The sequence below is a fragment of the Caenorhabditis remanei genome, chromosome X, assembly GCF_010183535.1.
Source record: "Caenorhabditis remanei strain PX506 chromosome X, whole genome shotgun sequence".
In the NCBI taxonomy this organism is placed as follows: domain Eukaryota; kingdom Metazoa; phylum Nematoda; class Chromadorea; order Rhabditida; family Rhabditidae; genus Caenorhabditis; species Caenorhabditis remanei.
Genome location: NC_071333.1, coordinates 14,929,612 through 14,954,234, shown reverse-complemented (window position 1 = coordinate 14,954,234; position 24,623 = coordinate 14,929,612). Strand labels below are relative to the sequence as shown.

General features: G+C 37.7%; 4 protein-coding genes across 4 annotated transcripts; 2 read left to right on the top strand and 2 right to left on the bottom strand.

Moving 5' to 3' along the window:
• Positions 1–6,405: 6,405 nt before the first annotated feature.
• On the top strand, positions 6,406–14,005 carry GCK72_024964 (uncharacterized protein; the record flags this gene model as incomplete). Its single annotated transcript, XM_053736142.1, has 26 exons — positions 6,406–6,465; positions 6,665–6,730; positions 6,804–6,938; positions 7,250–7,327; positions 7,393–7,521; positions 7,727–7,868; positions 7,984–8,125; positions 8,171–8,315; positions 8,366–8,646; positions 8,691–8,828; positions 8,881–9,142; positions 9,192–9,361; positions 9,408–9,583; positions 9,630–9,843; positions 9,889–10,159; positions 10,205–10,281; positions 10,330–10,528; positions 10,852–11,128; positions 11,173–11,282; positions 11,325–11,600; positions 11,650–11,892; positions 12,088–12,365; positions 12,449–12,543; positions 12,705–12,878; positions 12,971–13,046; positions 13,834–14,005. 26 exons carry the CDS (start codon positions 6,406–6,408, stop codon positions 14,003–14,005), a joined length of 4,386 nt encoding a protein of 1,461 aa, XP_053579708.1.
• A 2,275-nt stretch (positions 14,006–16,280) lies between these two features.
• GCK72_024963 (uncharacterized protein) lies at positions 16,281–19,198 on the top strand (the record flags this gene model as incomplete). The annotated part of the gene is made up of 11 exons (XM_053736141.1): positions 16,281–16,445; positions 16,739–16,937; positions 17,037–17,136; positions 17,195–17,265; positions 17,318–17,463; positions 18,079–18,249; positions 18,294–18,453; positions 18,505–18,585; positions 18,630–18,778; positions 18,828–18,898; positions 18,955–19,198. 11 exons carry the CDS (start codon positions 16,281–16,283, stop codon positions 19,196–19,198), a joined length of 1,557 nt encoding a protein of 518 aa, XP_053579707.1.
• A 126-nt stretch (positions 19,199–19,324) lies between these two features.
• On the bottom strand, positions 19,325–20,417 carry GCK72_024962 (uncharacterized protein; the record flags this gene model as incomplete). Its single annotated transcript, XM_053736140.1, has 3 exons — positions 19,325–19,584; positions 19,627–20,311; positions 20,355–20,417. 3 exons carry the CDS (start codon positions 20,415–20,417, stop codon positions 19,325–19,327), a joined length of 1,008 nt encoding a protein of 335 aa, XP_053579706.1.
• A 686-nt stretch (positions 20,418–21,103) lies between these two features.
• GCK72_024961 (uncharacterized protein) lies at positions 21,104–21,896 on the bottom strand (the record flags this gene model as incomplete). The annotated part of the gene is made up of 3 exons (XM_053736139.1): positions 21,104–21,406; positions 21,639–21,782; positions 21,831–21,896. 3 exons carry the CDS (start codon positions 21,894–21,896, stop codon positions 21,104–21,106), a joined length of 513 nt encoding a protein of 170 aa, XP_053579705.1.
• Positions 21,897–24,623: the final 2,727 nt, after the last annotated feature.

The window sequence follows — 24,623 nt, the reverse complement described above, 5'->3', positions numbered from 1 at the left end:
AGTTTCAAAAAAACAACTATTGTAGTTTAGACAATTCTTTTGACACAAATAATTATTCTTTCTACGCTATTAGTAAGAAAAAGAAAAAATAGATAAAATAAGAACATCTGCTACAAAATATAGATGTCCTTGTCAATTTGATTCCGTCAATGAATCAAAAGACTATTGCTATCAATTTTTAACCTTGAGGTCCTGATCATCACAAAACATTTCGAAGCTGACCATAGTTCAAGTAATAATGCTTTCACACTATGTACAATTGAAATGTCAGAATTCAGAATTCAGAAAGACGGAAGTTGACGTTGCTCAAGTGTCTGCCGACAAATCTCAATGATCACTCGGTGAGTTGAAGCAAAATTTGAGTTCATCGAAAATGGGTAAACTATTAGACTTCGAATATCAGATATTGACCTTACTAGTAGTTTTGTTAGTTGTGTGAGTGTGTTGTTGACGTCACACAATAGAGGGCCGTAGAAATACGAATCGAATGAATGAATGCATGAATACAACGTTAGTTGTGTACGTTCGGCCTTTTTTCTTGTCTTGTTGCTTGTATCCGGCAATTTGTTAAGTTTAAAGAACAATAAATTATTTTCTCTGAAAAGTAACAGATGAGATTGTAAATTACTGCTTAAAAGCTTAGTAGAACGCAACTATTAAGTATTTATAAAAACGACATCTCATTATCTAATTTTTCAAATCCAGAGTCATCAAACATCAAAACAAAAAAGGAAAAGAAACCCAAGTCGGAGTAAGGGGTAAAACGGCCGCTGCTTATCTTATCGTATGAATCTGAGAAAAGGAGATACTGTGGGTTTAGGTGTCCTCGATCAGATCAAATCTATAGCCTTCAATTAAGTCTTAGGATAGTTACTGAGATAGAATTGTTATCTCAAACTTAATGTTTCAAATGTAAGCTTAGGTTCATTTCCCAGAGTGACTTGAAAGAAACTGTGAATTTTTTTCCAACCTTAGAAGAACAAGAAAGCCAGAAGAAAGCAAACTCAATAAAACCTCTGGGACTTTCCCCGACTAGGAAAAGAGGTCAAAGTGAAGAAGACTCTGAGACGTGACGTCAAAACAAGCGAACAAATGTGTTGTGCTCCACTCACACCAACTGTCGGGTTTGATCATCAGTGGTGCACTTTCTGGAAGGCTCAGAAGATCAGACAACAGGAGAAGGGAAACATTGCGTAGAAAGAGATAATATGGTGTTTTTGTTTTGGTGGTGGTGATGGGTTGGTAATTTGTTCGTCTTTGCTAAAAACACAGGAGAGACTTTGAAAAGAAAAACTGAGGCAAAAAATTATCTGAAAATATTCGGTTAGTTGATAAATGGGAACAAAATAGCGGTTGAACGAGGAATTGGTAACTCAACAGAAAATAAGAGGAAGACTTTGTGAAAACGGAAAACAAGGAAAATGTTCAAATTTATATACTATGTCTATTACTCTTCTCTTCACTAAATATGAATAACAACATCTTCCATGTGCAGACAGAGTATACGTGTGAAACAAAATCTACATGCGATTCCAGAATGCTCTGTACCACAAGGGGGTGTCTGTAGATGAATGTTTTTATGTTTTCGTTCATTCACGTGAACACGAAATGAATCGAATTGCTTGCGGAATTGAAGATTAAGAGCCTGAGCGTTGAATATGAGTAAGATTAATCGAAATATCGCAGAATGGATTATGATGATGAATATATGTGTACGCTGGCAATGGAATAGGGAAGTAAACAAAAATATGGAACCTAACTGAGAATTGCAACAAAACTATATGAAGGAATTAGTTGTGTAGACGTAGCTGCAGGAAAGTCGGAATAATTAATTGAGTGCAAAGCATGAAAAGAAAGAGAAGACGAGAAAATAAATGAGAAAGTAAAAGGCTTAGCAAGAGGAAGAGCAATGAAAAAACTCGAGCATAATGAGTGCAGAGTTGAACTGACAGATGTTGTGAATGATCATTGAGGAACAGGTGCACTCACTAATCCAGATGAATTTGTGGAGCCTATTGACTTGCTTGGAATCAAGTTCTGATTACCTCTGTATGGTGTCACCTGGCCACTTACATCAGAATTGATATCAAAGCGGGGAAAAAGCAGAATTAATAAACAATTCGAAGACTCACGAGTCAGGACTTTCTTTGTATTGAAAAATGTGGAAATGTACTTTTGACGGCATAAAATTGAATGTATCCAATGAGATTGTTTATTTTATGCTTCCATACAAAGCAGAGCACAAATACATAGTGATTCGAGCACAATATATGCTTCTGACTTTTGAATAGAATGGAAATCTAATGCACCAATCAAAATTATATTCTTCTCGCTTTTCACTCCTGACGGAATGAAATCAACAAAAAAAACAATGTTGTGATGTTAGAAAACAACCACTTACTCAAATTCAAAGACAGAACAGAATATGAAAATTCATAGAGCAAAAACAACATTGTAAAGTAGACTTGAGTTGACAGCTTTCAGCGCAAATTGCATTTCCGGGCATAATACGTTAAGTCGTCTATTTACAAGAACTTTGGTCTATGATTCGTGCGACTTCATTACGAAAAAGCGAACTAAAAAACTAAATGAGTCGCTTGGATTTAGTTCAGACAGATAGAAGTTTCAGTAATTGAGAATATAGTGTTTGAGAGAAATGAAGAGAATCGGAAAACAACAGTAAAACTAAATTTGTTAGATAAAATGCACTACATATCGAGTCTAAAAAATAATCGCATTCCAGAAAACCAGGGTTGGGAAATCCCGGCCCGGCCTGGATTCAAAAAATTTGCACAAAAATTTTAAAATTTTATAAAAAGTAGGTAAAATTTTATTGTACGCTTCAATTCTTATCGATATTCAAAAACATTTTTTCAAATATCTACAGGAGTCGGGTCGGCGAGCTGATCGGACCGAGCCAGACCGAGCTGAGTAAATTTTGTTAGTCGGTTCGGCCCGGAATTTCCCAACCCTGCTAAAAACACAAGAGTGCTTGGTTCCTCTTTCCAGGTGTAATTGTGACAACTATTGGAATCCAAACAAAGAACTACAGTCCCTGCTTTTCACTTTCCATGTTTACGATACCTCTCCCGGACGAGAATTGGACAACGGTTACAATTTCCAACAATAAAACGGAAAAAATACAACTCTTGCTTTTCCTTTCAATGCATTCTTCTACTTTTTTATTCCTTCACATCGTTTACGTGTAGACGTAGTAGTTTTGCGTCAACTGAACAAACTGTTCATCTCACGAAACATCCTTCTTTACTTTCCATGCTTTTTCTTCCTTCTTTCTGACCATTTCCTTCTAAATTTCTTTTCACATTGACTGTTCACGTCATCGGAATATCATTTGGTTATTTACATAAAGTACATTCTGTTGCTGGTATAAAATGTTTCTAACGAACAGGTTTTTGTTGGAAGCGGCAATATCAGCTAAGTTTTTCTTACTGATCATATTTGAAATTTGTTTTTGTTAGCTTTAAAGTTCTAACTAACAATTTCAAAACTCATAATCAAAATTACCATTATTTTTATGCTTTCCAGCTACATAACTTCTGGTTTTTTTTCTAAATAGATTGTACAACAACATAATCTGAACCGCAACACCATATCCTTTGATACACTGTTTTTCCCGCATTCACTATTCTAATCCACTTGTCTGTATCAAGTGAATTTTCGGCAACTAGTGAAGCCAAGCCAATAGCCATCGACATTATTCAAAAAAACTAGTAACCACGAAAGGCTCCTCGAATTGGCAGCTAGCCGGACTGGTCACCGTGTCGATCTTTTCATTGTCCAGACGGACTGTCCGGCCGGTTGAAGCAGCCAGTATTCTTTTTTCTCTCTTTTCAACCTAATCTCTTCTGCCGGCACTAGTAGACTAATACCCCATCTGACACCACATTGACACAACGAATTCAGAGAGTCAGAAAGTTGACATACAGATTGATTGAAGCTTGTTGGTTTAGTTTTTTTAATGTTAAAAAAAACCTTTTTACTATTCTTAGGCTGAAATCTCTAAAAATATGTTTCACTTTCTTGTCAACGTCCCAATTAGTGATCATTCATCTTCATTTCTTCGATGGTTTTTTTCCTGCAATGCTTTCCTTTCTATGTTCCTTTCTCCTCATATCCAAATCTACCACGCCTATCTTTTGCTAATAAACTAATCAGAATATGTTCAGTCAGATATCATTACAATTGTTACAATGTAAAAGGAAACAGAAACAGAAACAGCTAAACGTGTTCAAGTTTCAGTATAATGATCTGGCATATCGATAATATATGCCAATTCAGTCAATGTTTTCCTTTTCTCTTTTCCAATTGTGAATCATGGTTTAGAAGTGTAGAAGAGGAGAAATGAGGATTGAAAAACCGGTCGAAGGGTTTCAATTAGCAACCTAGTCTGATTTTTCACAACTAGCCAGCGATAATAATGATGTTGATATCCTATATTCAGATTGACTCGTTTTCTAAGAAGCGTTAGTTGATAGCAGAATTTTTTTTTTAAAATCATGATATTAATAATACATTTTCCTTCGAAAATAAAGATGGAGCTTTTACAATCTTTTTTCAAAAATATTTTAGTTTCACCGTATATTAGTTTTAATTCTACAAAATAGACTTTCAAAACAATTTCAAACAATTTATTGTATCCTATCTACTGAAGCTTTTCGAAAAAAAACTGTTATGTATTCTATACTGTGACGTTTTCCCTATAACCTTTGAATTCTTGATTACTCATCGCATCAGCTTCTGTCTAGAACAAGATTCTTCTAGAAACTGTCATTGTTACAACACCAAACAAAGACCTCTAGAACGGATATAATACCTTAACCCCTCTTTTCTAGCTTTCACTGTATCTCCAACTATCATTTTTTTTCCATTTGGGCTTCTCACTTTTTCCGCTCTTTTATCATATCCATATGATGATAGGGATAAAGTTGCAACTTTCTCCTTTCACCTGATTAGCAACCACCGATTATCGACCTTTTTTTGTCATTTTCCATGTCTGTGGATCCGTCCAAAAAACCAGAAAATTGTAACATTAGACACCCAGGCCGCATCTCCAACTGACCATCCAATTTATGAATGCAATCACGGGCTTGCGCAACGCTCACCGCTTCATCGCCCGGTGTTCGCTTTTCGATTTCTTTCCACACATTTTTTTGAGAAAATTCTAGGAAGCGTTCATTTTTAGATAGACAAAATAAAAGATCTTCGAGTGAATTGTTTCTGGATAATGAAAACCAGAAATTTCGTTTTTTGTTTGTTTTTGAAAAACAATTGTATTACTGTACGTGAACTGACCATACTGGTACATGAAGTTTATTACTGTATATACCAGAGAAAGACATCATGTCTTGATTCAACCAATTAGTGAGCCAATTTCATCTCACCGCTGAAAAATTGGCAATTTCGATGTTTCGATATAGTGTTGAATCTAAAAACAGTATGAAACACCAAACAAATTGTTTTTTTTGAGCTCTCACCTTATTTGCTCAATTTCTAGAATGCGTGCTCAAATCTGAATCGAACACAACGTCTCATCTTCCCCTTTTATTCATTGGTCACTTCAACGATTTCAAGAGTCAAATGTATAATAGACGAAATATAAACGGAGGGGAAAGTGAGGGCTGAATAGTGAGGGATAGAGAGAGTCGAACCGGTTAGGATGTTCGTGAGTAGTAGAGTGTATGTGTTGCTTCTTCAACTTTTTCGTTGATGATGCTGGCCGATGCCGAATTCGAGAGGCACCATGCCGTTCTGAAATCACTTTTTCATTTTTAAATCCTAAAAGATTTTGGAAAATGTTTCAGGTTACTGTAAATTTTGTGTCATGTGTATTATTTTCTTAATTACTGTATTTCTGCTTTCTCATATTTTTGTTTGTTTTTTGTTTCTCCCTGGGACATGCAATTCAGTCCCTTAGATAGGGAGGATAGGATTTTCTAATTCCTTGTTCTTTGCTTTAGAATAGAACGTCCTTCTTCTTCTCCTCATTTTTCACTTTCCTTTTTATTCATTTTCGATTATTCAACTTCCTCTCTAAATCTTTCTCAATCACACTAACAAAATCTTTTGTACAGTGTAGAAAGACGGAAAAAGGCCAAACGATTCGCGTGAAGACGGCTGACACGCGATTTGCCATTGGTTAGAAAACGAACTGGCTACGGCAAAAAGTGACCAAAGAAGAAGAGAAGAAGCTGACAAAAGAGTGGTAGAAAAGGGCATACACACAGGCAGTTAAAGACGAAGAAGCTACAAAATAGGGGATATAGAAGAAGTTGAAGAGAAGAAGAGACAGTCACTGAGGACGGAAATCGCAGCGCGGGCGGACGAATAAAAAAAGACGAAAGAAGATCACACCGCATATGAAAAGCGATTCGCGTCGAACGGCACATGCCACCGTTATTCATAGTTATCACCTTTCTCCTTTCCACTGTTTTTCGGATATCAGAGGTCAGTCGTTTTCCTTTTCCTTGCTTTTTTTCACATGTTTTGATTCTAAGACCATAAAAATCGTTTAGTTTCGAGAAATACCAAATTTGAGTCTGTTGGAACGCATTGGGTTATAAAAACTATAAAACTTATGGTAAACTTCAAAAACATTCCTTGGTTTAGTCAGCATATTGTAATTTTTTTAATTTTTTTATTTCAGAGTATACATCATCATTTGAACGAAGAAGAGCTCAAACAAGTCTTCGGAGTTTCCAACAAACATGATGTGAGTTTTATCTAATTCTCATCGTTTTTCATTTCTTCAAACTTTCTTATTTACTCATATTTTTAATTTCTAGGTTCCTGAATACAGTCTCATTGAAACAACGAGGCATCCTCTCAAAAATGGCGACATGAAAATGAAATTCGTCGCTTTCAACGACACGTACCATCTGAATCTCCGCAAAAATTCACGAATTGTCAGTCCACACATCGTAAGTGTTTGATAGTTGAATTGCAATGACCTTCAGAATAAGAGAAAGCTTATCATTTGGGAAAGGCGAAAGGGGGGGGGGATAATGCTGAACAGGCAACTTTCACTTCCATGCTATTCTTACGCAATATATCCTTCATATCACTTTTCCTTTCACTTCTCACTTTTAAAAAGAATTCGTCAGATTTGGAGAAGTCTGGTTGACTCAACTTTTGTGACGAAGAAAACAGAAGCTTTTTTGTTGTGTCTTTTACACTTTTACAACTACCATCACTTATGAGTCATATGGACGAGTTACCTCATTTCTTGTAGATCTCCGTGATTCGACATGCCGATGATTCCGTCACTACTTACAATGGTTTACGGAATTATGAACATTGTCACTACCAGGTAAATTGTTGAAAACAGGCAAAATTTGAAAACCTCTTCAAGAATGCACTTTTACAACGTTCTAGGGAGAAGTCAAGTCACATGGTAACATGAAAGCCGCAATATCCGATTGTGGCGCTCTGATGGGTTCGATTGTAATGGAGGATCATTTTCTGGTACTACAGACGCTGCCCAAACGAGTTCACCATCTTCAGGTAGGTGTCTTTCTCTTTTTCTTGCTTTTTAAGCAGCTTAGTCAGATTTTCGTTTGATTCTTCGTTTCTTTGATGTGTGGATTTGAATTGGTGAAGAAAAGAAACTTTGAGGACAGACACCTCAACGGTGAACTATAGAATGCAATTATGTTATAAAGAGGGAACTTTTGACCATGTCCTTTGATCCCAATCAAATTATTTACAGAAAGAGCGTCATCTGGTGTACAAAAGATCCGCAGGACTATTGACCGATGCAGAAAGTAAAATCCGTGAAGAAATCACCAAACTCCAGGAGGAACAAGAATCATTCTGTGATACCAGCGAACAATTGGATGACCCAGCAATGAGTAGGTTATAACTAAGTTTGTAATAAAATTAACCGTTATAATATTGAAATAACTATGTTGCAACGCTCTTCATATTTTGCTTCTGCTTAACATCTTGATTCTCTTTGCTATTCAGCAATTCCAGCCCATCTGCATTTCAACTACACAATTCCAACTTCTGCACAACTTGACTCTCCATTCATATTCCCAAATATGGACCCAATTACTCTAGAAATCGGGTTATTTCTTGATTCTAAGCTTTTTGAGCACTTTGAAAGGTTTGTGACAATGTTCAAATTCTGAAAACTCAATGAGATTTTCAGAGAATACATCCAAGACGCTGAGCAACATCTCCTAGAGTTTTCATTGGCATTGATTAATAACGTGCATGTGCTTTATCAACAAGATACACTTACACCAAATTTGGATATTGTGATTGTCCGTTACGAAATGTGGAAAACTCAACCAGTAAGTTTCCCCCTTAAAACGTTCCTATTTATTTTTATGTTTCTTTTCAGAGCGCTTTGAGCACCGGAGTTCATAAAAATGGTCAGGCTCAAAGTCTCCTAGACTCTTTCTGCCGTTATCAAGCCCATATGAACCCCGGCACGGATCTTACTGATATGAACCATTGGGATCATGGAGTTTTGTTGACTGGTTACGATATCTACCATACAACAACGTCCGTAGCAGGAGTCGCACCTGTAGCAAGAATGTGTGACCCTCTTTTTGCTTGCTCTCTCGTAGAAGGTCTCCATCTTGGACGATCTTTTGTTCTGGCCCACGAAATGGGACATAAGTGAGTTTTTGATGTTTATGCTACCAGAAAACGTTTTGTTACAGCATGGGAATGGTCCATGATGGTGTTCAAAACCAATGTAACAAAGGATGTTGTTTGATGTCTGCAGTAAACGGTGCTGGTAAAACAACATGGTCGGATTGTTCGGTTAGAGAGTTCAATGCATTCTTATTGCAACTTGAGTATGTTTTCTGTTAGAAAAATATTCAGCAGGTATTAAATTTTATATTTCAGTGAATCCGGAAGAGGAAACTGTCTGCGTGACGCTTCACCTGGTCTGATTTCCACAAATCATTTGAGTGATGTTCGTCTGCCTGGACAAAGATTCACTGCAGACCAACAATGCTCATATTTTTGGGGTCGAGACTACAAAGTTGAAATACCAAATGGAAAATCGATGGATGATATTTGTCGTATTCTTTGGTGTGGTAATAGTGGTTCAACTATATCTACTGCTCACCCGGCATTAGAAGGGAGTTGGTGTGGAGTCAATAAAGTGAGTTTTCTTTTCGAATGCTGATTTCTTTTAAAATAGAAGTTTTCAGTGGTGTCACAAAGGACACTGCACCCCTTGGCTATTTGGTCTCCCACCAGTTGCAATTGATGGTCAATGGAGTGAATGGGGAGGTGCAGAGAAGGGATGCCCTATTCAACAATGTGCGGTGTCTGGAAGTATCACAATCCAAGCTCAACACAGAGACTGCGTGGATCCAGCGTTCGTTTTATGACCGTTGGGTTATTCAATCTAATCATTATTTCAGACCAAACAACGGTGGTAAAACTTGTAGCGGCGCAAATATTCGTGGAATCGTTTGTGGTGCCACTAGCAGTAACTGCTTAGGGTTCACAAGAGAGGAGTTTGGAAATAAAATCTGCTCGTCTATAAAGTACGACCCTCATAAGCCTGATCAACAATTAACAGGAGAAGGATTTGAACGTAAGATTATTCATGTTTGTCAAATCTTCCACGATGTTACTTCCAGATTCCACTCAACCTTGTCGTGTATGGTGTCATCTTATTGGTTCAGAGCTTATCAGAAACAAGGGCCAATTTCCTGATGGAACACCTTGTGGATATGATGCTTACTGTGTTGGAGGACAGTGTTTAGCTCTGTCTTGTGACAACAAAGCACTCGTGGAGCAACCTGAAGATTGTCCAAGACTTGAAGGAAGAAGTGTACACCAGTGGGAAGATTGGTATAAAAGAATCATTCAAAAGTTCATAAACCGATAGCATTACAGGTCATCGTGGTCAGAATGTAGTGTCTCATGTGGTCCTGGTGGCAGACAAGTTCGTGAGAGAAAGTGCTCATCTGGTAGAAAATGTCAAGGAGTTTCGGAAGAAAGTCGAGCATGTGAAGGTGTACTTCGTGACTGTGAAGAGTTTGGAGAGTGGAAAGAATGGGGATCGTGTAGTGAAAAATGCGCGCTTGGAATTCAAAAACGGTTCCGCTCATGCCTAACCGATCAGTGCTCCGGAGAACACTTGCAACAACAAAGACCATGTGATAATGTAGGATTTTTTCGAGAACTGAAAATTGTGAGATTATTATTTTAGGAAGGGTGTTGGACTAATTGGGATGAGTGGTCGTCTTGTTCACAAACTTGTGGTGGTGGGAGAAGATACAGGATACGGTATGACTGCATTCCATATCAGAGCTTACAAAAATGATCCTTTTCTAGAAAATGTCTTGACGACAAATGTGACGGTGATGATTTGGAAAAAGAGTCCTGTAACACTCAAAAGTGTGTGTCTCAAACTTGGGGAGACTGGCTACCATGTTCTGTTTCCTGCGGAATCGGTTTCCAAATCCGAGAAAGATTGTGTGATGGAGAACTTTGTGCAACTGCGAACAAACAAGCCAGGACATGTAATCAACAGGTTGGTAACTGACAAAGTCGTCGTTTCGTGAAAAACTTGTCAAAATTCGGCCCGGTCCAATCGGTCCGGCATCTAGAAAAAGAACCTTTTTTATCAATTTTTTAAAATTTCTCGAAATTTTACATTAAAAAATAAAGCATTTCTAGTTTTTGACCGAATTCTGAAGTATAGTCGAAAATTCGACATTTTCGGAAAAAAAATCGAAAAATTAAAAAACTTCAAATTTCGTTCAAAATGTAGTTCAAAAACTTTTGAATCTTAAATCCCGTTCCGTGACAAGTTTGGTTTGGTGAAAAAAGTCTAACCAAAAGTAAAATTTTCAGCAATGCCCATCCACTTTTTCATTAGCTGTCTGGAGTGAATGGGGTGAATGGACCACTTGCTCTGCAACATGTGGAGAAGGACAACAGTCCCGAGAGAGGACATGTAGACGTGGGTCTTGCACTGAAACCGATTCTTCTCAAACCCGACGATGTGTCAACGGACCATGTGATCATTCTTATCTTCCATGGTCTGACTGGACTGCTTGTGAGACTTGTTCATCATTTGATAGCAGGAAGCGTATTGCGAAATGTGATGGTACTACTGAGAACTGTCAAGGTATGGGTTAGTGGGTACTGTTGATCATAAATATTTGTTTTCAGATAAAATTGACGAAGAAACATGTGATAATGCTTGCCTTCGAGAGCAACATTCCTTTGGACCAATTTCTCCAAAACGACCGAAGATTATCACAAGTAATGATTTGAGAAAGGTTTGCCAGAAATTAAAAAAACCTTGGAAAAACTAAATTTAGGCATTTGGTCGACCACTACTCCCAATTGAATCCATCACGGGCGAGAAATGGAGTGAATGGGGACCATGCAGTGTTACGTGTGGATCTGGAAGACGTATCAGAACCAGAGACTGCCAAGAAGAAAACTGTGAGGAGAGAAACATACAGAGTGAAGAATGCAGTTTAAACAGCTGTCTCGAACTGTTTATTTGGAGTGACTGGTCTTCCTGCTCGAAGTCTTGTGGGCGTGATGCAACTCAAACAAGGCAAAAACTGTGCTTGTTCAATAATGCAGAGGTTTGATTTATACTCCTTCCTACTCTAAATCATATTTCTATCTTTCCAGTGCTCAAGCTACGCAGAAAGCAGAAGGTGTAAAGATCTGCCATCTTGCTCTTCAATTTCAAGTGGCAACACCATCTCAGAAAATTCTTTTGACGCACCGCGATGGTCGGAGTGGTCCTCATGGAGCGCTTGCTCTTGCTTCTCATTAACCTCCACTCGTCGAAGATTCTGTCAAGTGGCTGATCCAACCGTTCAAGGTTTCTGCGCCGGGTCGATCCTAGAGCAGATCCCTTGCGCTCCTGGTGTAAGTCATTCAAAATATAATCTGAGAAAATGATGGGTGTTTGTGGTGATGGCGAATTGTGTGACAGGTGTGGGATACGTAATAGTGTGTGAGTGTGACATGTGGTGGCTTATCTCCGCGGTGTACATCAACAACCTTTGAAAAAAGTCTAATTGTTTCTTAATTGTTCAACGGCAGCTGCAAGATCTTTTTCAGAATTGTTCACCGTCAGCAGGTGGTTGGTCATTATGGTCGGAATGGTCATCTTGCTCGAAAGATTGCGGAGACACCGGCCATCAAATTAGAAATCGAATGTGTAGTGAACCGATACCATCGAATCGGGGTTCCTATTGTTCGGGTTACTCATTTGACCAACGACCATGCGTAATGGATAATGTGTGTGGAGATGGAAAAGTGGACGGTGGATGGACTGACTGGACATCATGGAGTGAATGTACCGATTATTGCAGAAACGGGCATAGAAGCAGAACGAGGTAGAGATGAAATGAGAAACTTTGTGAAAAGATCAAAAGATTATATTTGAAAATGACTAGATATAACAATATAAATTTTTCAGATTCTGTGCAAACCCTAAACCATCTCAAGGAGGTTCTCAATGTTCAGGTTCCGATTTTGAACTCAATCCATGTTTTGATCCTGCTAGATGTCACTGTAAGTTGGAAACAATTTGGTTTAGAATTTCATTTTGTAGCTTTCGTTTTACAACATTCCCCGTTTATCCCAAGTTGATTTTTTTTTTCTGCTTCTATTATTTTTGATCACTGCACTTTTCTCATTTCCTTAAACTCATTTCCCTTGCATGCATTTTTTAGTGAGAGATGGCGGTTGGTCCAGTTGGTCAGACTGGTCAGCTTGTTCGGCTTCCTGCGGATTTGGCGTCCAGACACGAGATCGAACGTGCAGTTCGCCGGAGCCAAGAGGCGGACAATCATGCACTGGACTAGCACACCAAACATCGCTATGTGATCTACCCGCATGTGACCACGGTATACTTTTGGTTTTGCATGATATTTCTAGTTTAAAAATTGATTTTGTTGACACCGGTTAGGAATAGTGTGAAATGTTTTTCTAATTTCAGAGAGTGACGGTGAGTGGTCAGCATGGAACGAATGGTCGGGTTGTATGGGTAACTGTGGTATTGGTACGAAAACGAGGTGAGTTAATACAAAATTGGTTTTCATCCCCTAGTTTTCAAATCCCTAGTTTTGAATTCAGCAGCCATGAGAAGTACTTTGTTACCAAATCGCAGTCCAATTACCTAAATTGAAAATGTTTTATTGTTCAAGAAAGTACTAATTTCAACTGATCTTGTTGAACTCAAGTAAATTAGACTCAGGAACAAACTCCTTTCCAATTTTCGAAAGTGCGTCTTCTTTTCTCAATTCCCTAGGTTGCAATACTCTTTCGCGTCTTTCCCCCATCTAGATAAAGATCTTGCTTTTATTATTCATTTCTTCTCCTATTCCTCTGCCTTTTCATTTATTCCACCCCGTTTCTCCTACCATTTTTGGCAGTATACTTGGCTCAATGTATTCATAAAGCTGTTCGGAAGCCCTAGGAAACGGAGGAGGCAAAAGAAAAAGTGAATTAAGTGCATTTATACACCCCTCATCAGAAATTCAATACATCCATTGGGACCAAGAGAGCCATCTCTGCTTCATTATCCGATTTTGTCGTGGACGCCTTTTTTCCGATGGAAAACAATAATGGCAATTGGACACACGTAAACACACGCATTAGGGGGAACAAAGAGCTCTTAAGTGAATGTTTTGATAATTGGAGTTGGCTGTTTAAGGGACAGACGGACCACCCCGCGAATTAACATAGCAAGCGTTTTCCAATTTTACCCAACTGGCAATTAACCATCCTCACAAACGATTCTGTGCAAAATCTAAAATTGGTGATTGAATGGCCCATGAATAAGAAAGAGTCTAATTACAGAGTACGAGCATGTGTCAGTCCACCAGCAAGTGACGGGGGCCAACCGTGTTTTGGAAGATCCTCCGAAATCACAGAGTGCCGTCAATCACCGTCAACTGCTCTGTGCTCCTCGTTCATTACTTCGTCACACTTAGCAGACGGTTATTTTATCGAATCCGACCAACGGCAGTAATCTTCGACAGCTTTCAAATGTTATGAAATCATATCCAGGCGGGCTACCTTTTTTTCAAATTTTTGTCATAACTTGTCAGTACTTTGTATACTTTTTTATGATTTAGGTTTTGTATTTATTTATTTATTATTTCTTACTCACCCTCTAATATGGAATGGGAATTTGAGATCCTTAGAAAATACTAGCTCCCCGTGTTTATATATCCATGACCGTTCAAATTTGAATCTTAATGTAGTCATTCTCTGTTGTGTATATTCAGTTGACATCCACACATCTGCTAGAAGATTGACTAAGTGACAGACTTTCACGACAGGGGGCCCCTGGGCAACATCTGCCCCATTTATTTCTTTCTTCCATTTTTCGTGACTCGTCCCGTTTTGGCGGCACTCTTATTCCAAGAATGATGATGACAACTGCTCGTTTCTCAGGCTTTGGAAGGGAAACGAAGAAAACTGGGAGACGAAAAAAATGAATAGAATACGGCAATTGGCCCATTTTTCCCAAACACTTTTTCTCAGACTATTCACATAGAAAAAGAAAAGAAGAAGAGACTCACATAAAATTGGATAGTGAATTGGATGGGAAAAAGGATTGATTGAGAAAAGTTGAGCAGTAAATTGAAGGGAAGCTTTCAACAACTTGAAATTCAATTTTCTCCGGTTTTTTTTTCTAAGCTTCATGGGAATGCATTTTTTGAGAAAAAAATATAAAAAAACTAATGTGAAAAATTCTCATGAACCATTATCCCTTCATGTCAAAGATCTGAGAAAAAAAACCTTATTATAAAAACCGAAAATTGTGTGTGTATAGGAAGAAAAATAATTACAGCAGATCCTTTAACTAATCTAATCCAATTCTCGTTCCCACTCATCCTTATCCTTTTCTATGTTGAAGATCTTCCTGCAATTTCCGGTCATCTCGTCTAATTTCCAATTTTGCACACAGGAAATTAGATGGATAATAGACGTAGCACATGAATCACGTTAGCATTGTGAAATGGATTTTCAGTTTTCCTTAGTCTGGTCCCTTGTTACTACAATAGGCTTAACTAGTTGGGCTGGGTTGGGTTTGGTGCCATATCAAATTTCTCTCATCTATCTTCCTGCTGGCTTACACAAACAGGAGAAATAGAACTCTTTAGTCATAATTTCTAATCCCCAGAGGATCGGTTTCGCTTCTCCAAGAATGACATAAAATTGGAAAGAAAGAAAGAAAGGACCTAATTTCAAATTCAAACCCATAATTCTTATGCAATGTTGCCACTACCAAAAAAGACAGTTAGTGGAGAAAAGTGAATTAGAAAACAGAAAAAGTCAGAATCTTCCGAGCAGATGTGTGTCTAATTTATTGTGTTGTCCTCCTGTGTCGTCGTTTTGTTCTTCCCTATCTCTTTCTTTTCTTTCTTTTCTTACCAACAAAGTTTCTGCCCCGTGTCTCTAGTTATTTCTTTTTCTTCTTCTCTCCCAATTCTATCAATTCCTCCAGTTGTAAACTAGCTTCTTCTTTTCTTTCATATCTAATTTATTTCCCTCCCATCTAACTCCCATGTATCATTTCGTTCTTTCTATTCAAGTCTAGCTCAAAACTTCATTTGATGTCTTTCAAGTATTCCACCAACTCCATTCTGACCCTGTTCACACAGATCTCATGCATATCAAAATATAATTTGTACCATGTAAAAACTTTTGAAGATAAAAATAAATTCCTATGTTTGAAAAAATTAAAAAAAAGTAATTATATAGGCAATTAAAGAATGTAATGCGCTGTAAATGGATAATAGCAGAAACTAGAAGAAACTAATCTAAGTTCCAATCTTCTTTGGAAAAAAGGGAAAAAGGGCAGTTTCACTTTCAAACCCTCATTACGTCTGCCCTCGAAAGTTTGTAGATAAGAGAATTTAAACTTTCAAGTTTCTTTCTTTCCTAGAACAAAAATAACGTGATGTAATCAGACAAGGCGACAGCTGTTCTATAGAAACTTAAAAATTTTTTGAATGATGCAAAAACAAAAAACGTACGGCAAGAACAAATGACCTTTGTTATCAGAATTGACCACTGATACACACAAACAGATTGTTGTAGCCCCCTACCACCATAAACTCCACTGTTTGCATCATGTTATCAGCGATATCGACCGGTCGATATGGTTTGGTCGGTCTCCACTTATTTGCATTCATTTATACTTATTCCATCGAGTGCATACGTGGTTGTGAAAAAGTAAAGTACAGAAGCCTTGGTCACCTGGAAACTCGTAATTCCCTATTCACTACTTCAATATGAGACGGGCGACCGGTGTCTTCTATTGTTTAGCATTACTTCTACATGGCTGCCTTATTGTGGATGCTGCCAAAATTCTGGTCTATTGTCCGTCTATTAGCAAGAGCCACATCCTTTTGTGTGCTAAGTATGCCGACCTTCTACACAATGCAGCACATGACACGGTTTGAATACACGCCTTCTTTTCTTTCCTTTAGTTTTACTCCCCCCACTCCTTTCATTTCACATTTTATTTCTCAATCCCATTCGACAGATGGCTGGAAAAGGCCACGCCTACTTTTTGAGAAAGGGGAGGAGTCCTCGCGTCCCCAAGCGAGAGGATCCCCAATTCGGCTCAGTCTTGTCGTCCATCCACCCCACTGGACGGCTGCCTTCTCTTCATCTCCTTCTCCCTTCCCCTTCCTCCTCCTGACACCCCTCTCTTTTCGTGTGTCAACTAGTCATCCTACAATTGTAGGTGCTATTTATCCCTTCCTACTCAACTCCATTGGACAATTTTGACGGTGCGAAACACGCGAAAGTATGGAGACTTCACAACGTCACCGATGCGTACGACCAAAAGTTCGATTCGCTGGCTAGTGTGATGGAAGACTCTCACATCGGATTCATCGACCGTTTGAGATATGATGTGGATTTCTGGATGGAAATGTGTGAAGGTTAGTTGAGGATTAGGTCAACTAATAAGAGGGACTAGACTCAGTATCTTAAAGCTTTGGTTCTTGTGTAACACCCTCTAATTCTGCTCTACATTGCAGATTATGTCAAGCAAATCCATCGGTTGCAACATTTGGCCGACTACAACTTTGATCTAGCCATGTTCAACGATATCGACCCTTGCACCCCGGCTATAGTTAGGTGGGTTAGATCCCATATCCTTCCGCGTAATGGAAATGATATGTAATCTAGCTTACAGGTACCTCAACATCTCGAAGACAGTGCTGCTTTCAAGTGAGGCCATCATGGACAAGATTGCGTGGGATCTAGGCAAGCAGTTGACGGTGTTGGCAGAAAGTTGATACAACGGATCGAATTTCAGGCCTGCCGCTACTCCCGTCGTATGTGCCCAGCATGGAGGAAAATCCGAACCACGATCGGATGAGCTTTTTTGAACGAATGTCAAATGCATATAAATATTTCCAATCCATTGTTGTCCATTATCTTCAAGAGAGACGTGTCCTTCATGTCAGTTCTAATAATCACATATACCCATTTTCCCTCTGTCAAAACACAAGCACAAGTACACCAACACATGGGGCTATGGGGATACGGGGGGTCGTAGGCTTGGGCTTGGGTTCAGGTGTCTACAATCTGGATTCCTCTTCTTGGGTTCCGGAACAGTTCCCAAATCTTGGTCCTCCGTTCCGTCTGTTGTCCTCTGTCTTGTTCGGGTCCTCCTCTACAGTCTCTCCAACAAGTTTACCCCTGCCAAGATTCCCAAGCATGAATTCAAAAGGATCATCCCAATGGCCACCTATAAATAGACGCGTGCTGGATTAGACTTGTGCGTCAAAGAAGAACTTTGAAGAAGAAAAATAGATATTCCGTAGATAATCCCACCAACGCGTTTCTGAAGTCCAAGTAGGTCACATTGACTTTAATCTCCACTTACTGGAGAAGTGCATGTGAGGGGACAAGTTAGTGTAAACTATTTGCACTTTTTTTTCCCGTATTCTTATCAGAAATTGCAGTTGGGTTGCTCTTTGCTCTAAAGTTGAGCACTCATTCTCTGCATCGGAAAATTGCTTTTACCCTCTGTTGACTCCTACGAAATCATCGAATGAAAACTTCCCTTTTCAGATTTTCCAAGAACACATTTCTCCAGATTTTCCAGCTATCAGAGAAATAATCAGAAATGTCTCGTTGGTTCTTGTCAATACAGATGAAATATTTGATATCTCAAGAGCGTTTTCTCCAAAATTTGTGTACGTGGGAATGATTGGAGCGGATAACAACGTCGCTCTACCTAAGGTAAATGTTTTACATTTTGAGTGTATCATTGTTTTTCATTTCAGCACCTCGATGAATATTTCAGCAAAGGAAAGCTAGGATCCGTATTTGTCTCTTTTGGAACAGTAACCCCATTTCAAGTGCTTCCTCACAGAATCCAGTTATCCATTTTCAACGCCATACAGAAACATCCCGACTATCATTTTGTCCTTAAAACATCATCTGGTGGGTCTTTTGGAAAAAATCTAGAGTCTATTTCATATTTGAATATCACAGATGACAACACGACTGCACAGCTTTTTTGCGATGTTCCAAATGTTGATTTCGTCAATTGGGTACCGCAGAATGCGATTTTAAGTACGTTTCTTTCTAACCTCCTCATTAGACCAGAAAACTTTCAGATCACAAGAACTTAAAATTATTTGTATCACATGGCGGGATGAACAGTGTCTTGGAAACTATGTACTATGGAGTGCCGATGGTAATCATGCCAGTGTTTACTGATCAATTCAGAAATGGGAAGAATGTTGAGAGACGAGGCGCTGGAAGGGTAAGAGATCTCATCAGTTAGTTACTAATTACATCCTTTGCTGTTTCAGATGGTTCTCAGAGAAACAGTTGGAAATGAAACGTTCTTTGATGCCATTGATGAGGTTTTGAGCGACAAACGGTAAATATTTGGAAACTATGAATGTACTTGTCCTCACTGAAATTATATCTTTTCAGATACGAAGCAAGTGCCAAACGTATATCTCAGCTCATGAAAAACCGCCCATTCACACCAGAAGAAAGGGTTGCAAAGTGGATCAATTTTGTGTTAGAACATGACACGGCCGAGCATTTCCATCTTGAGAGCAATAGTTTATCGTTTATCGAGCATAATCATTTTGATATCCTCTTCATGTTTCTCGTGCTCCCAGTAATCACTATTTTTGTTTATAGACGTTTCACATCAAAATCAAATCAATAAATGAAGGCATAATGTAAATTATCCAATGTTTTATTTGTAAACAGTGTAAGAAATATGGGAAATGTTATTTTTTCTTTTTAAATAAAAATCTAGTTACAATTTGGATTAAACTTAATTTCTGATCGATCACATCGACAAATATTCAATAACATCCTGATGAAGCTGGACTGGTTGAGCTTCTGGCTGATACACTTGGAATAGAAGAAAAAACTTCTTTATATCTTCGTGGGTTTTTGCAACTGCATGACAGACAGACAACAGCTCCGAAAACCGCAACGGTCCATTTTTTTGATTTGTCTCCTCGCAATATTGGAACAACAAAGAACCATATACTTTTTGATAAGAGTTGATGAGTGTTCTTCCATTTTCCGATAAGTCAGTAGACACTGAAAAAGAGTTCACAAGAAATGATAATAATAAGATCTAACCTGAGTTGCAAAAGATAATGGCACTGAGTAGAAGGTATTCGCTCGTCGTTATATTCAATTCAATCATTCTTGCCATCAGCTTGCATCGAATTCTATTGAGAAAATGTGGATTATAACAAGTGACGTTAGCAATGCTCTCTGGAAAAACATCAGTTCCGTCTGGGAATGACATAAAGTCTTGTTTGCATGAAAATGATGCCATCGCAGTGGAAAATAGAACATGATTGAAATGTGTTCTCTTTAAGAATATTTTGAGATCCTGCATTGAAAGGAATTTGATAAATTGGAAAGTCTTAATGAACTCCATTGAAGTGAGTTGATGCATACATCCCCAGTCGTGAGACGATAAATGAAGGTTTGGTGATTTTTTCGCAAACTTGATAGAAGTGTAGTTGAAAATTGAACTGAGATCAAAACATTCCGGTATAGTCATATTCACAGTCTTCTTTTTCCTCTCTTCATCCAAATGAGATAGTTCATGCATCAGTTTAGGCAGATCTGAATACTTTTGGGTGTTTAACATTCCAACTTGGACACATTTGTGAAATCGACAAAACTTGCACTCCGCATAAACAGCTCTATTGTATTGTTTGAAACATAACTCAGAGTTTTGACATGATCGTAATGGAGTTTTGACGGAAAGCGATCTCCGAAAAAATGAACTGCAAGCACTACAACACATTGCCTGCAAATAATATGTTTAAATAGAATATACAAATACCACAAACCCCATAATTAAATAAACTTGTGGATTGTCCGCATACCGTGCAGAATTGATTAGTAGAGTGCATAAAAATATGTTTATGGCGGGCAGATCAAAATCTAGAAGCAGAAATGAACATTTGATAGACAGGATTCCCTAAAGCTCGCGATGTGTCTCTATTTCTTCACAAATCTCTTTAGCTTTAAATCAAAAGAAGATGATTTTGGGATAAGTTTGTGATATTTTGTTCGAAATTATGTGTCACGGCTTAGTTAAAGGCTACGTCATTTATAAAAACGAAATTAGTAAATTTATTACATGGAAGCTGAAATTATTATCAGAAAGAATAATATAGTGGTCACTTTTAATGATGTTTCTTATTTGTTACATGTTCCGGAAACATATACCAAAAAAACCAAATGAGTCAGTCGAGTATATTTTGAATTGTTTGAACACCAACATAATTCGTTTTCTCCCAGTCAACATTTTAAAAGAAGATATCGTAATGGCACAATCATCATGACATAAAGTATGTTGGTAGTATTGGAACAAAATGAGATACTTTTTGACGTCCTCATAAGTTTTTGAGACTACATGGAATACAGACAGAAGTGCGTGGAAACGTGTGTGTCCGTTTGTTGGTGTGCAGTGGAGCAGTAATGGAATAGTGAGCCGTTGTAGACATTTTGATAAGAGCCAACAAGTTTCCTGCCAGTATCCGACAATTCGGGAAACGCTGAAACTCAAAGCAAAGTTATTTCAATTTGAATACTGCTAAGTCATACCAGGATTCGAAAACACAATCGCACTGAGCAACAAGTATTCTTCTTGTGTGATTTTCAATTCTTTAAACCGGTTGATCAACAGACACCGGATTTTATTCAATAGGTTAGAACTGATACATGACACGTCTTTGACACATTCCGGAAAGATATCAAGACCGTCTGGGAATGACATGAATTCTTGTTTCAGAGGATACGATCTCCAAGCAGATGATAGTATTGCGTGGGTGAAATGAACGGTTTTGAGGAACGACTTCAAATCTTGAGATGATAGAAACTTTGTAAAATCGAGTTTCTTCAAATACTCAATTATAGTCAATTGATTCATGAAGCCCCAGTCGTGGCAGTCGAAAACTATGTTTTTTGGTTTTGCAAGCATTTTCACTGAAGACTGTTTTAGAAGATCTTCTGATCGGAAACTGGTAGGTATCATCAGGTTAAGATATACGAATTCCCGCTTTGAATCTAGCAGTGTTAGTCACTGACAAGTTTGGATAGATTTGTGAATCTCGATATATTCAGCATACCCACTTCAACACATTTGTGAAATCGGTATGAATAGCTCTTTGGAAGTCTTGGAAGCAACATTCATTGTTTTCACAATCTTCAAAATATTTTGGAGTTGTCAGGGACCTTTGGAAAAACGATCCACACGCACTGCATGAATGAGCCTAGAGAATATACAATAATCAACTACGAAAATATGAAAAAAAACCTACCCCATAGTTAAATAAACTGGTTAGACGTCCACAAACTGCACATTTTTGAGAAGAGGTGCTGCTCATTGGAATTGGTGAAGAATGAATTTCTGATCTCGAAGCAAAATGAATCAAGAAGCAGTTGATTCACTAATAAGGGCAATGAAATAACCTAACTCGTGCAAATTAAATTTATAGCTTTATATATGTGAAAGATTAAAAACTTCCTCGGTATAATAGCGATGTGTCGAGAAAGAATTCTATTTGGAAAAATTTGTTTTTGCTCAGAAAATTTAGTATATGGGTGGAGATTAGAAGCAAAAATTGCCAAAGTTCATGCATTGCAAAAATATGTGATTTGTGAATCATTCGGGGAAATGAACAACTCAATTTTCTTTTCACTTTTAGAGAAAAAAACTTGAATCTTGTTAAAGCCAATATTATGATTTGATGTTTTTCAGGTTGAGTTTTATGAGACATTTTCACAACTTTCAAATATGTTTTATAAATCAGCCGGTATTCCGGCTCCGAATTTGTGTTTAGCAAGTCTATCAAATTTTCGTATCCTGATTTTAGTTCTTCCCAACAGAAAAATTATTCACTTTAGTTATAGTTCTTGAAAAAATAATGGTTATACTTGTTCTGTCAGTGTTTATGACACATTTTTGTAACATGACCAATTTTTCATTTTTGAACTACCAATGTCTCTTTAAGATTATAAACCATTCCATTTGAAACTTTGAGCCAGACATTTAGTCTGATAGAATGCCTGAATAGAATTGAAGAAAATTAGATTTTGCACTTTTGCACCTGAACACATTTCCAGATTTATTCAAATCTCATTTGTTTCTATTCTTTGTAGAATCAAAACATATCTATGGAAGAGTTCGAGTTTGGGGACATTGAAGCAAAAACGATGATGGATTACTTGAAAGGATGGAGTAAGTAACAGTTCGTAGTTCAACTCGATTTATTTGCCAGATTCAAAGAATATTTACAACAGTTTAAATCTATTTTGTTCCATTTCTTGTTGGAGTTGTTAGGGTGGCAATTATGGTAATAACCACGAAAAAGAATACATAGAATTTGGTAGTTTTCTTTAAAGATCCCGTAGTATAAATTCATATAAAAAGGATGGTGGAGAAGAAAAATGATGTGATGTGTTTGAGTCAATTATTTCTAGAGTGCCAATTTTAATTACTCACCATCTCATCTAATGCTTAAAGCAATTACATCAGCAGGTCAAGACCTAAACCTTTAAGCCTATTCAAGTTTTTTCAGTGTTTCAATAAAGCAGGAAGTGCATTTTCTGTTTTAACCGGAGATGTGAGTATTCATCACTTTTCCGACCACAGTTTTGTATAGAATATCGTAAAAGCTACATAGACTTCTAATATTAAGTCTGTTTTTCGGCTTGGCACATTCAGAAAATCTGACAATTATAATCCATTTCTTTGATGAAACAACGGAAACCATCCGATGGCTGTTATTTTCAGTTGGATATGTTTCTTTCGTTTCTCTGAGTATATGGCTCCCTCATTTTCTGTATGTGCCATCTAATCGACGTAACGGAAATTAGCTAATATTATATAAAAGCCTTCTTAACATACACATGATTTCAAATTACTGCTCTGCTATTGTAATCTGTTCAAGCTGTAAAATCATGATTGATCCAAGGCAAGTAGTCCATACAATCAGAGTGCCAACAGATGAAGAGTTGGAACAAAGAGGCAAGTCGATAATTTTTGTTACTGTTAACTTTCCCTACTACCGTTTTTTAGAATCTCTGTTGTATTTTGGCAGTTATTCGATTTCACATTGTTTTGAACAACAACTTTATCCTTTCTAAACGGTTATCATGTGTTGATCAGCTCTACTCCAATTAACTTCCCTAGAGATTCTATAATCCATTCATTCTGACCCCTTTTTTTCAATACTCGAAATCCTTCTATTCATACTTGCCCAACATTAGCTAACAATGACGCAACACTTTGCACTTTCATTTTGGTTTTCAAATTTTCAAATCAGTAAAATTGCCAATGTCACATAGCGCTTCTTTTGCTCTGCGGGAAGTCAAACACCATTCCGATGAAAATGTTGTTTGCCACGATGTACGGATGCTCGAAAATCGAGAATCCAGCTAAAAAGTTAATTTCCCATTGTCTTTTTGCAAATGAAATCAACCGAAAGTCACAAGATATTGTATAATGAAATCAAGCTGGAAAATGGAATCTCGTTAATTTTTCAATTTGAGCAGAAACCGAATGAATGAGACTTAAATGTAGGAGTGCTTTTTCTCATCTCATCTTCTTTTCCTCTTTCGTTATCCGAAGCTGCCTCTTGCAACGCAAAATTGTTGTTTTCACGTAGGGAAAATGGGAAAAAGCAGATGACGAGGGCCTTTGAAGGGAGAAAAAAAAGAGAGAGAGAAGAGGAAAAACAGGAAAGGTCCAAGGCTAATAAGCAGGAATTTATGTGGTTCTTGTTTTGTCTCAATTTATGGCTAGCTGTCTAGTCTGGTATTGGTAGAAAACAGTTTTAAAGTTTGCCACTTTTCCGACATGTCCCTTCCTTTCAATGTTTTTGGAATATGAAAAAGTTTCAATCTAGAATCTTTGCTCTCTGAACAATGAATCCAATTAGTCATGAAGTTTGATGAGAACCTAATGTTAGTACCTTTAGCACCTCCAGCAGAGAAATTTGTATCCCACTTCGCAAGTTTCATATTTCCGTGTTGCGCGAAACTTGAGATGTTTTCTCTCGTGGTACCCTCTAACAAATGTCCAAAAATGAGTCATGGGCACCGTTGGGGTT